At 41.2% G+C, this 13,693-nt stretch overlaps 1 protein-coding gene across 10 annotated transcripts in view; it reads left to right on the top strand.

Annotated features, from left to right (window-relative positions):
* Window positions 1-13,693, top strand: part of scn8aa (sodium channel, voltage gated, type VIII, alpha subunit a) — a 46,805-nt gene that overhangs the window by 6,740 nt on the left and 26,372 nt on the right. For 7 of the 10 annotated variants that reach the window (XM_047330806.1, XM_047330812.1, XM_047330809.1 and 4 more), the window contains exons 2-9: window positions 1,514-1,849; window positions 6,240-6,358; window positions 7,777-7,866; window positions 8,327-8,455; window positions 9,347-9,438; window positions 12,792-13,004; window positions 13,277-13,340; window positions 13,505-13,646. In XM_047330806.1, coding sequence (XP_047186762.1) covers window positions 1,571-1,849; window positions 6,240-6,358; window positions 7,777-7,866; window positions 8,327-8,455; window positions 9,347-9,438; window positions 12,792-13,004; window positions 13,277-13,340; window positions 13,505-13,646 — 1,128 coding nt within the window. In that variant the 5' untranslated portion in view covers window positions 1,514-1,570. Of the gene's footprint in view, window positions 1-1,513; window positions 1,850-6,239; window positions 6,359-7,776; window positions 7,867-8,326; window positions 8,456-9,050; window positions 9,143-9,346; window positions 9,439-12,791; window positions 13,005-13,276; window positions 13,341-13,504; window positions 13,647-13,693 lie in introns of all 10 variants that reach the window. The other 3 variants (XM_047330813.1, XM_047330810.1, XM_047330805.1) reach the window with 1 other exon arrangement.

Here is a 13,693-nt window from a genome sequence, read left to right as displayed (position 1 = left end):
ATGCGAAGAAAGGTATATGTGCCAATATATCCGATTATTCCAGTAGTTCAACTAATAAGTGTGTCAGTTTCAGGTGTGGCTGCGTTTCCACTGAACACCTCTTCCCTGTCAGCTCCCTCCTCTCTCCCTCAGTCAGCACTGCCTCACATTATTACATCGACCCTGAAATGTCCTGCAGCTCCGACAGTTGTCATGTAACCGACATATCCCTTTTATATTTACATATGTGTGTTGGGAAAAGACTCCTGAGTCACGAAGGCCTGAAGTGTGCTGAGCTTTCTCTCAGGCTTCCTCAAACCTCTTCATTAGAAGTAAAATCCTGAAATGGCTCTGTTGTCTTCACTGTCGGAGGTTTAAACCCAGACCTTGTTTCCAGCACTGAAGTGGACCATCGGAGTTACAGTCATGGGTTCTAATGTAAAAAAAAATATATAATTATATTTACAATAAAGGCATACAAGCATATACATTTATCGGATAATATGAATCATGAAAATGCCTAATCAGATATTTCTTCCTTTTCCAGTTTTTAAATATTAAAAGCAGCAGAGCTTATGTTACAGAAACACTTTTGTGTTCACATACTAGGTGAGATTTGTGACACCTAAAGACACGGCGGCCTAACGCTGAAGTTAATAGTCTCTTTCTGTGAACCAGAAACTGAGCACGGCTTGAGTTACTGATGTAGTAAAGGATCATTGAACAAGAGTCTGCTTGTGTTTCCAAATTTAGATTTTCAGTTCCTTTACAAATCTGGAACCTTCACATATCAAGATGTAATTAGCTTAGTGTGTCTTTACTGTTTTCAAAATTAAACCCAAAATATAAGATGTCGCTCAAGATAACTCATCTTTCATACTTTCATCTATTTGTCCATAGGCTGCAATTTTTGGAAATAAAGAAATCTGACATTGTTTTAAGTTAACAATCCAACGAGGAGCACCTCGGCACTTGTTCTCCCTGAATGTGGTGGATGTACAGATACACAGAACAAAAGCATGGTGTGTCTTTACACCTGTTTTCATCAAGCTTTCTTTATCAAACACTTGTAGTAGATACCAGCAAATTGTAAAATGTACATTTTGTGATTTGCAACAAATGATGTAGCATGGATGCAACATTGAGGCAGCTATTTTTGTTGTGCTTCATGTCGTCACTTGTCATTGTTTCTAAAATGGATGGTTAAAAGGGATATATTGCATTTTTCTACTCACGTCTAACAATAATGTGTCCCTCTAATTGTGTTAATGTAGGATTTTGTGAAGATGAATGCATCCAGGTCTTTGCATTCTTCCCTGCTACATTTTCCAAACTTCTTCCTCTTCGAGGAGAAATATTTTAAGGCTTATCGCTTAAGAATTTATGTTTATAGCAGGAAAAAATTAAAAAGAAAAAAAGGATTTGGGGAAAGATTGACTCTTACTCGGTATATCAGATGTGATGTTTCTTTCCAAAGAAAATAACTTTGGCACGTCTGTTGACCTTTTCATCTTTTTGTCTGCGCCTCCTGCAGAGCTGCTACTGTGGATGGTACAAACCTAAAGACCTAAAGTAGCTGCAGGATGAAAAAATGGCTTTACCCCTTATTGCACCGCCAGGACCTAATAGCTTCAAGAAGTTTACTGTGGAATCTTTGGCGATCCTCGAGCAGCGCATCAATGAGGAGAAGAACAAGAAACCACCCAAGCAGGACAGCAGCTACCGCGACGACGATGATGAGAACAAGCCCAAGCCCAACAGAGACCTGGAGGCTGGGAAGAGCCTGCCCTACATCTACGGGGACACCCCTCGGGGAATGGTGGCGGTACCACTGGAGGACCTGGACCCATTCTACCTGAATTCTCAAAAAGTGAGTTGACAAAAAAAGACCCTGAAGCACATACACATGATGAGGTTATCATTTTAACAGAGGATGTTTCTGACTTTGGCATGGTGTCAAATCTCAGTACCAACTGAAATGTGCTGGTAGCCTCCAGAGAAAGGACAACAAAGTCATTTTATTGACACAAGCATTCATTTTTAATTTATGCCCAGTGCAGTTTATGAATGGTGTGTCCCTGTACCTCAGGCTTCCAAAATCTCACTTTACAAAATGTATTGTACAAAAAAAGCACTAATATTGCAATTTGCAAATTATTGTAAAATTTACAAACATTACATTACTGCTAATGTCATTGAGTTGCTTTGACTTTATATGGTGTTTAACCACTTATATCTAGGTTTAAAAAAAAAGAAAAAAGCATATTGTTCAAAATATTTTAAGCAGCACATTATTGAAATTTAAATCCAGGAACAGGAAATATCTTCATTTATTGAATTATAAATGAACATGGACCAAGAAATTCTGATGATAATTTGACCCAAATTGTTCAGCATACACTCTTTGTTTGAGCTCAAACATACAGTAAGTTAATATTCCACTCAGTGGTCAGCAGATGAGTAGCCATCATGATGTCAAGGTGAGTCATACATGATGGCTGGAATTCACACAGACAAAACCAAGGCTGTGTGTGTCTCTTATGATTTTTGGCCTCCAGGTGAGCTCTGTTTGCAGTTATTTAAATTTTGTGATTAGGTTGGGGAATGTAGTCATGTTTTTTCTCTCCTCTGAGACCTTTGGGGTGTGAGAGTTGAGCACACGAGCTGGTGAGTGTGGGTTGTTGGCGTATCTCTGATGGGCTCGCGGGCCTTTGGGAAAAGGTCAGATGCAGTGACTGTTGAAAGACTTGTTCCACGTGACGGACTTTTACTAATTGTTCAAAAGTTAATCTGTGGCGGCGGCAGGCTGCGAGGACCTCGGCTGTCTTTGTGGAGACATGTCTCTCTAGGGCGTCTGTCATGTGTGACGCTTGGCGTGAGGACGACTGGGTGACCTTGACAGTCTCTGTATTTCACCAATCATCATCAATTTACCTGTCAACCGCCTTACAGATATCGATAGAGTGAACTGAGGGATCAGGAAAGTTGAACACTTCATTGAAATCTGCAGCCATTTTGGAGCCATCACTCTTAAGCTCCTCAAAGAGTTTGAACCTCTTTGTAACTTTAAGGAAGAAGCAATAATACTTTATCACAAAATGACTGTTTTTCCTCAATTGATCAAGATGCAAAGTGTCCTGAGGTGAGTTTGATGCTGGCGTGTTTATGACAGGACTGAGCAGTGTGGCTAAAATCTCCTACCGTGGTAACATTGTTTGTTGTCTATTTTTAACAAAAGGATTATGTAACAAATTTGACATTTTTATTCAAAATGGTTTCCTCCAATCACATATGCTTTCAAACAGTGCTGAACCTTTGACAACGGTGTTGTATAACTCTGCCAGTCCAAACAGTATACCTTTGATGTAAAAAAACAATCTCGTAATAAGCTGTTTAGTCATCGTCATTAACAGATTTTTTTAATAGTGTGTGGTTTCATGTGTGTGTTACACAGGATCTGTTATTCTTGCTCCATCTGTGCCAAACCTCTGTCTTTTACACTGTGCATACTGACTGTTATGTAAAATACCAGTCCAGTTCATAAGGAACGAGGCACAACTCAAACGATACGTGCCCAGCTCGCTTGTGTCCATGCGTTACTGCCACAGATGCATGTGACTCCTGCAGGCTTATATCTGCTCCTTGTGTTTTGCTTTCCGTGTCTGCGCCTGCCTTGTCCAACAGTCCTGTCAGCTTTCAGCTTCAGGCAAATCTAATTATGGCCCCCGATCTTGTCTGGTTCTAATGCCAAAGGGAGGCGATGGATGCTTTGGATCTGGCAGCTTGAGCAGCTGTGACGTCAGATCAGGTGGTGACCTCGGATGGAAGAATGTTGCTCTGTGTGTCTTTGTCACTGAGAGGAAGGCCTCTTCTGGATATTTTTGTTGCAGAAAGGGTGCAGAGAAATGACTGTAAAGAAAAGCTGTTCCATCTTCTTCATCGCAAATTCTCAGTTGTGTCACTTTTAAGTTGTGTCCTTACTGAGACAGAGGGCCGGCAGGCTGGCTGGGAGACGACGCAGCATCTAGCCCTCCCTGCCCAGCTGGTGGCCTGAGCAGGACTGAGCCATGCTGAGCTGAGCCAGACCAGGTCACTCTTGGCGTCAATGTATAAGGCCGGTGGAACAGATCCTTTTCAGGAGAGGGGAAGGGAATGACATGAGGGAGGGGGAGAGATGAAGTGAGGACAGGGATTGAAATGGGCGACGTGTGCAAGGACGCATGAGCACACATGCTGTAGCCTGGTTCACTGTAATGGGTTTTTCCTGGGTAAACCTGAAGGTGTATGAAAGGAGCTACCTAAATTACTATAATATGTTCATATATTTTTTAAATCAAAATCAAATCAGGCACAATTCAGAAAACACTTTCCATCACCCCACCTGTGAATGTGTATCAGGATACTGCTCATTTCCACCCTCTGGATAAAAGATCATTATTTTTGATGGATATATGCACAGATGTTTTTTATGATGGAGCATGCGTGTCTCCAGATCATTGGTTTTACTAGTACAGTAAAAAGAAAAGAAAAATTTCAAAAATGTGTGTGTGTGTGTGTGTGTGTGTGTGTGTGTGTGTGTGTGTGTGTGTGTGTGTGTGTGTGTGTGTGTGTGTGTGTGTGTGTGTGTGTGTGTGTGTGTGTGTGTGTGTGTGTGTGTGTGTGTGTGTGTGTGTGTGTGTGTGTGTGTGTGTGTGTGTGTGTGTGTGTGGCACCATAAAACGGAGTCCATTTGCCATTTACCACAAGGGTTGAAAGAAGGGGCTCTTTGAATGGCTGCTCCTGCCCTCATGGATGCAGATGCTCTAGCCCTGCCTGACGGCTGGAGCCTCTGTGTCGAAGCCTCTCTCTCTCTCTCTCTCTCCTCATCTCCCGCCCATCCCCCCTCCCCTCATCTTCTCCGTCTTTTGCCCAGCTCCCTCGCTCTGGTTCCCCTCTGTCCTGCTTCTCCTGAGCCTGCTGCTGATACAGTTGCCACCTGCCTGCTTCACTCGGTCTTCATCTCCCCCCGTTTGCTGCCTCCCCTCTCCTCTGCTCTCCTCTTCGCTCAGCTCTGGATTATGAAATTTTCAGTAGCTTTGCAGCACTTTAGTCATGCGTTACCAAGAAGCCCCAGACTCCCTACATATATAGCAGTTTGTGTGTGTCATTTTTTAGCTTTGTGCATGCTGGTGCATATTAGTGCACATTAGTTTATGTGTATGGGTCATTTATGTGCACAAGACATACAGTATGTGTGTGATGGTTGTTTTTTAATGGAAATGTCATGCTACTGGCAACTGGGACATTTCCAAGTATGTCATTGTAGCTGCCAATAGTGCTAATGGGGAATGTTTACAGTATACTCTATGTGAGTGCATTAACACTCCAGGGGAGGCTGCTGCTCTGACCCATAATATTAACTGGAGAGTAAGATTATCTAATCACATTTAACTGCACTGGGTTGCTCTGAGTTTACTCAAATTAATATCAGAGGATCATGTGACAGAACTGTGTCTCGACCTCTTGTTTCAGCTCCATGTTTCTACTGGAGATATTTGTTTTTCTCGTCAACAACATCTTACACATGCACTTTGTTTCTGTTGGCAATGCACACATACATATTCCAGTCATGTGACACCACCATGAGGTCTCCTCTCCAGTTCTTCCTCCTCGCTTCTCCTCCTCCTTCTTGTCTCCCTCCCTTCTGGCTTCACTGTTTCCAGCCTTCAGCCCTGAGCTGGCAACTCTGCAGGGCTTAATGTAGTGAGGGAGGCCTTGTTAAAAGCACAAGGGCCCATATCACTTGTGCAAATGCACATGGTCTCATTAAAGTTTCAAGCAACTCGCCATGTTTTATTTAAACAATTATGAGGTTATCCACAGAAAGAGGCTTGCCAGCTCCTCTCGGTTTTGCTCGTTTCCTTTTCTTGAATCCACCAAAGCCATGATGGGCAGGATAGCACTCAGTGACTGGGACAACCCTCCGACGTTTGAAACATCCTGGCAGCCATTTTCACTCGAGGCACCACACATTTCAGCTCATTTTACGCAACACAAAATGCAAAGCGTACTACTTTATACATTATCTTCAATGAATAACCTCATATGTGTATGAGCTATGTATGTACTGAGATATGCTTGTCGTGACCGTACATGAAATAGGATGACAAAGTCAGTTGTTTTTGCTAAATGTTTTAAATTAAAATCTGTACCAAATGTGTATCTTTTATCTGATTATTATTTATTAATTATATCTCTCTCTTCTCTGCTTCTCTCCACAGACATTTATAGTGCTAAATAAAGGGAAGACAATCTTCCGTTTTAGTGCCAACCCTGCCTTGTACTTCATAAGTCCTTTGAATCCGGTTAGGCGAATAGCTATTAAAATTTTGATACATTCATATCCTTTTGAAAATGGGTCTTAACAGCCGAGACAAGAGGTTCCTGTTCCTGTGTATTATTCATGATGATATGTTCTGTCTTTCTGCGTGAACTGCTATTGATGTTTCCTGTGACTGCTGTTACAGAGCAGGATACAGACGCTTGGTATGATACAGTCAGAGGGCTACTGAACATGGAAAAGCAGGAAGCCATGCGGTAACCATTTTGTAATTAAAAGGAAAGGCTAGCACAAATGATGAGTCATCCTGAGCAGTAAACTGACAATAACTCCATTATGGTTTTACTCTGTGGCGTCCATATCAGTACCAACCACAACCTGAACAGTTCATTTTTTCCCCAAGAGAGAAAAAGAGAAAGGGAGAGAGAGAGGAGGAAGGAGCTGCAAAAAGACTCCAGAGGTGGAAGAGACATTTCCATAAAGTAGGTCAAATCTGTCCATTGATTTATGACATGGTAAAGTTGACACTGAAACTGATCCCTGATTGATACTGGAACTGATCCAGCTACTGTCCACTGGCTACAGTTACAACAGCATCAAAACAAAAAGCAGCAAAGCCAGAGGTTATGTTATCAATTTATTTCCTCGTCATTATCAAAATCTGGGACCCACTTAATATAATACAAATAATCCAACGTAACCAGTGACAGGTCAGTCTGACATTTAGGTGTTCAGGTATTCATTCTAGTAACTGCTACTGTAGCCTTGAGCAGCATACATATGTATGATATCACTCTCCTTGTTGCCATGACCCAGATAACGGTCAAGTGGCCTTTATCGGATGGAACATACATCTTGTCACAATCATGTAATACAATAATCAAAGCAACGTGTTTTTAATTTTGTTTGCAGCATTCAATTTAGACCAGCTCCCCATTGTTAGTGTTGCCAAATACAGTAATACAGGCAGAAACTAAAACTAAAACAACCCTTTATAATTTATTTTCTGAACAGTGTACATTTTATTTCTGTCTCTACATTTACCTAACTTTTGCCCATTTTGTAGCCACAAACCGCAGCCTCTCTGGCGATCTTCAAAGCTAATATTCAGGTCTCCCTTGATTCTTTTTAGTGTAAACCTCTCTGCACTGAAAGCCCTGCAGCTGTAAAACATTCTGTACTTTTAGTCGTGCCATGCTATTTCCACTAAATATATACAATGTAAATATTTAATGGGTGAAATAATGGCCTTTGTGGTACTGGGCACACACAACCACCTTCAGTTAAGTGCTATGAGTAAGTTTGATGAAATTATCCCTTTGTATGCTGCAGGAGCAAAGAAAACACACGACATGCAAAGTGTCGACTTGGTAGATACTTTATTGCTGTTTGATATAATTGCAGTGGGGTTTTAATGGTGCTTATTATGTCTGTGATGTTTGTGATACCCTCCACATTTTCCTTAACCTGCTCCTCACTCTTTTCAGCATGATCATTATGTGTACTATTTTGACCAACTGTATATTCATGACCTTTAGTGATCCTCCTGAGTGGTCCAAACAAGTAGAGTAAGTACACTTTTGATAAATTGAATTCAGTGGTAAACGCATACTAAAAGATAACCCCAGTTTGTGCCTCCCATAATATTCAAATAATATATGTTGAGTGATATTTGAAAAGCCCAGAATAACTAAAGACTCCTGTTACCACCTGGACAAAAATAGCACTGTTGTTGAAAGATAAAAACATTTTAATCTTTTTTTCCAAGTTGCAACTTCTATTGTTAGCTGCAAATTGTATTATGTCCTGGCTTTTTTTGTTATTCATGGTCTCTGTAAAAACATATTTGCTTAGTTAATAATTGTATATTATAGAGTTTTACCTTTCTTCATGTTTCCAAATGTATCCTCTCTCCTGCACTCAACTCGACTGGGCGTTTCAACAGCTAATAATGGTGCTGACATTCAGGCATGAGTGAGCTTTGATCGAGCTCAGTAAACTGATTCTGTCAACACTTTTGTCTTTCAGGTACACATTCACAGGAATTTATACATTTGAGTCTCTTGTAAAAATCTGCGCACGAGGATTCTGTATAGATGGGTTTACATTCCTCAGAGATCCATGGAACTGGCTGGATTTCATGGTCATTTCAATGGCGTAAGTATTTTTCTCGTGATCATACTGTCAGTAGATGATGAAATGAAATCACGTGCACAAATAATTGCCATTTTTTTTATTGAAGCGGGTGGGTAAAGAAAGTGAGCTTTAAGTGCTACAGATGATTGTCCATCTTTCTGTCTTTCTTTTCGCTTCCTTTCTTTCTGATAACCCATCTCCTGTTTCCGCCATCCGAGACATCTCTGGATTTTGTCTTTGGGAATTGAAGGTTTCCATCTGACACTCTGCGGCTTCCCTGACACCCAAATGTCATCCGACTTATTTTCTCCTTGTCATCTAATTCTCCCTTACATTCCCCTTTTCTCTCTCAATCTGCTGGAGTCTGAGACATCCAATTTAAGGACCCAGTGTCTCCCCTCTATCGACTCTGTCACATTGTAGTTCATACCACAGATTTACCTGCCTCCGTATGAGCAAATGCATTCCCAAAAATCATTAGCAACATGTAAAACACAACATCTTAATGGTATGTGGAGCGGTCACATAGCTCATCTGTGTGTGGATCTATCTTTTCACCTCATATCATATCTTCATGTAAATAACCAGCTTTTGTAACTGTGGTTTGATCCTGCAGGTATATAACAGAGTTTGTAAACCTAGGCAATGTCTCAGCTCTGCGCACGTTCAGGGTGTTGAGGGCATTGAAAACTATTTCTGTAATTCCAGGTAAGACAGGATGGGGTGGGGACGGTGGGGCGGGGTCGGTGTTAGGTGTGTGTGTCTTTCTTTCCTTTTACCTTCCACCCTTCTCCTCAGTGGACAGGCTCTGTGAGTGGCGTCGTTTCCTCCTGGTTCGGTGGTGTTGTGCTCTTGGCGTGTGTGGTTTTTGTCATCGTGTTTGTTCTGTGTGTGATCCTTCCCCTATTTCAGATATATAACAGAGTTTGTGGACCTGGGCAATGTATCTGCGCTGAGAACATTCAGAGTTCTCCGAGCATTGAAAACTATCTCTGTCATTCCAGGTGAGACTCAGTTTAAACACTAAGGCTGATCCTCTCACCCTTTCTTTTCTACTCACTATTATTATGATTACGATTATGATTTAAGCAACAACTAAAGAATTGGAGACAACCATTTTTTGATTTATTTTTCCTCCAAAATTATCAAAAATGGTACTAATACATTTTTGATAGGCTTTGCAGTCTCCTCTAGGGCCACCCAAAGTGTCTGCACTCTCTTCTGCTCATTATGAGGCTCCTTTCCAAGGCAGCTGTGTGTCTCTTTACAAATAGCTTTAACCCACTCTAGGCTTTGAGTTCAAAAAATTACCTGTTCTGTATTAAAGGAAAATTTTGATGGAATATCATCATGTTAAGGAGAAAAAAAATCAGGTGATTATGGTATGTATCAGCTAAGAATAGATTATATTTTCTCAAATTTGACAATCCCTCTAGGTGTTCTATCACAAAATGAATGTGCAAGTGAAATTAAAGGATCAATACTTTTGTTGCACATTACCAGTGATTGAATTGGAAATAGGAGATCCCAGGATTTTTTGGGATCATAACCAAACCTGGTGTATGTTGATGTTCATATGAGAAATGGCATAGCTCTTAGAGAGAAGAATACACCTATTATTTATGTATGAAGACTGCCAAGCCTAGTTTGTGAACATATCTCTTATGCTGCATGATGCTTTTCAGTCACTTGCTTTTACAATATTAGCCTACCAAGAGCTTGGCTGACAAATGGCATTGAAAGTTTGATTTGCCCTCTTTTGTTTTTAGTTTTGATTATTGATTTCTCCCCCTCTTTTTTTACGATCTATTTGAATGATATATCGCACAGAAAAAAGAGACCGTGCGCTCACATTGTAGAGGTTGGGGAAGCAGATGGGAACGTTGAATGACCTCTTGACCTTTTTGAGTGACACTGACCACACATTTATCTATCTATTGATAAAGGATGTTGAACAGATATCGTGCTAAGTGACACTTTCATTGTATAATCTAAAAAAAAGAAGAAATCTGTGTTAAGTGCAAACTAAAAAGGATAATTAAAAGTAATAGTTTAACATTTTGGGAAAACACTTTTTTACTTTCTGGGGGAGAGTTAAATGACAAGACTTTCAAAATCCACCTACAATCAAAAAAAACGTGTAAAGTGTAAAAATACAGTTCTATATACAGACATTTACATATAGATACACAAACAATAGGGATACGTGATTGGTCATTGGGTAGACACATTGACGGCTCATTCACAGTTCATTCTGGCCGCTGATTGGTTGACTGAACATGCAGCTGCTGTCCTCCACTCACTGAACACATTCAGTCCACAGAGGAGTATGAAAGCACATTTGAACTATAGGGACTGTCTTTTTAAAGGAGAGGAGCTAAGGTCTATGGCCCAAAGAGTTGCTTGTTTTGTGTGTGGGCAAAACATTTGGGAAATAAAATGTTGCCATAGTGGCCCAAAAGGAGAAAAAAATTACAACTCTTTGTCTGGTGGTTAGGTCTGTAAAGTGTCAAACTGTTTTTTACACACTCAGACTACACAAACATGATACATGAATTTCATGAGCTGTAGAGCAGCTGGTCAGCTGATTCAGTTACTTTTCAACAAAGTTAGGCTGACGGTTTCCCCTTGTTTCCAGCCTCTGTGTACTGTAGGCTTAGCTAAGCAGATCCTGGCTGTAGGTTTATATTTTAATGGTCAGGCTCGATTGGCTCTCGTCTATCTCTGTTCAGAAAGGAAAGTTTATTTTTCCAATATGTCAAAAATGTTTCTTGAACAATAGTTCATGAATACACCTTTTAAAAAATCAGCGAATATTTCCTCACCGTCCGTTAGCTGTCTTGTTTGTGCGTGCATCAAAAAGAAATCCGGGTTTTCGGCACAGCCCAGGCTCCATAAATCGGAAACAAAAAAATGGTGCAGACCGCACCACACAACACTGCGAGCAAAGTTTCTTAACATCACTCGTTGACACGTTAAGAGGGTGATGCTTCAACTCTGTGGTTTTGCTCTAGTGGTCCTAGTCTGAGCACCAGATTCCCATACCGGAAGACCCGGGTTTGCGGCCGGCTCAAGCTGTCAATTCACAACAACAAAAAAGAGAGAAACAAGCTTTCTCCAGAATCGTTACTGCCACTTTAATCTATCTAACAGTATTTCATGCACTGTGGGGGAACATGCTTTCAGAACATCTGAAGTTATAGGATATTTTAACATTATACCTAAACTGCTTCATGGGACCTTCTCATGTACTAAATGAGAAAAGTTGTTTTGATTTGAATAAGAGTAATTCTTTATTTGTCCTACTTAACTATGCCAAGAGTATGGAGCTTTTACTGAGATTGTGTGAACATGTCAGGCTAAACTTAGAGCATAGTTTACTAGACAATATGCTATGTACAGCTGGTAAAGCCCACTGTACCTGTAAAAGGTCAAACACAAAAGGGGGTGCGGGTCATCCTGCTTACCTGTTCGAGTTTGACTTGGACCAAAGCAAACACTGCCAGGGGATGCCTGTCTGCAAGGTAAACTTATTTTGTCCCAAGTGAAACTGTGGATGAGACAGACTGCAGGGTCGTGGTATCATGGGGAGTCAGTGCTTTTCTAATGACACCTTAATACAAGACAGTTCAAGAAAGTGCCCGCACTGGCATTGAATTGCTCCTGTTCAGCCTTGGAGTTTAAATGACCTGCATGTGGTTTCAAACGCCCCTCCCCCCGCCCGTGCCTCTGTCCCCCTAATGGCCCCTCGTTGTGCTGCTGTGCTCTCTTTCTTACGGATTTCCTCTCACTTTTCCACAGTCTTCCCCCTCTTTTTCAATTGTGCCTGTCATTTGGCAGTTAAAAGCCGAAAAATTTGATTGGATTTGTGTCACGATATTTTTCCTTTCTGGATAAATCTGAAAAGAGAGTGGGAAGGCTCATCAATATTTCCTGTTTGTTTTGTTGTTAGAGATGTTATCTGTCAGTTTTGTCCAAAATGTATTAATACCTAAACCTAAAAAATTTAAATTGTAAATTTCCCCTTGCACAATAAGTCATTACACTATCACAGATTTAGAGTGTTAGATGTATTATTATATTGTTATTAGCGTATTTAATAAAAATGTATTACTTAAAACTTACTTAAATACTATGTGTTATATGAAAGCAGCACAGTGTGGCCACTCTTGCTTTTTTTAATCCAGTTGAAAATTGTTATTGGCCAGTAAAAGATCCCTAAATGGGATTAGCATATTAGCAGTATATGCAAGATAATTTCCAGTTGAAGCAGACACTCCAAAGATTCATACTTGGGGCGTCATCAGCTCCTGCATCACTTGCATGGTTTATGTACGTGTGTGTGAATGCCCTCCAGGCCTGAAGACCATTGTGGGCGCCCTCATCCAGTCTGTGAAGAAGCTTTCGGACGTGATGATCCTGACCGTCTTCTGCCTGAGCGTCTTTGCCCTCATCGGTCTCCAGCTCTTCATGGGGAACTTGCGCCACAAGTGTGTGATCTGGCCAATCAATATCACCGAGAGCTACGGCAGCAGGACCTTTGACTGGGACGAGTACATCATGAACGACAGTAAGTAGAGGCAAGGCTTTGCCAACGGTGAGTTGGCAGCTCTCGAGGAGTACGAGTCAGCCAATCTGTTGGAATGAGAAAACAATGTAATTTTGGCACTGGAGAGACTAAAGTAACAGTTTGAAATGAACTGCGCTAAGCTGAAAATGTGTGAGCAAACTGAAGTCAGAAATTGGTCTGAATGGATTTACAGAATGTTGAAGAATAAACGAGTGTATCTGTGACAGAATGTGAGAGAAATGACTCATTATGGCTGCTTGTTTTTCCTTCAGCCAACTTCTACGTCCTGCCAGGCCAGCTGGACGCTCTTCTCTGTGGGAACAGCTCTGACTCTGGGTGAGTTGCCTTCTCTACCATCCTCTGAATGCTGCAGATCCAAGTCCTGCTGTAGCTCTTCTAATCTGCCTGTAGTCAGATTACATTGTAAGTAAATAGTGCATAGTCATTTTGGGGCTGGATGTCCCCCTCCTCTCTCTCTCTGTCTCCACCCCACCTCTCAGCCGCTGCCCAGAGGGCTTCACATGCATGAAAGCTGGGAGGAATCCAAACTATGGCTACACCAGCTTTGACAGCTTCGGCTGGGCCTTCCTGGCTCTCTTCCGACTCATGACACAGGACTTCTGGGAAAACCTTTACATGCTGGTAAAGATGATGTGTCAACAAGTGACCTAATTTTTTCACAGGGTGCC

The sequence above is a fragment of the Scophthalmus maximus genome, chromosome 3 (genome assembly GCF_022379125.1).
Source record: "Scophthalmus maximus strain ysfricsl-2021 chromosome 3, ASM2237912v1, whole genome shotgun sequence".
NCBI classification, from domain to species: Eukaryota; Metazoa; Chordata; class Actinopteri; order Pleuronectiformes; family Scophthalmidae; genus Scophthalmus; species Scophthalmus maximus.
The sequence above is the reverse complement of the archived record's forward strand: the minus strand, read 5'-3'. Positions and strand labels throughout refer to the sequence as shown.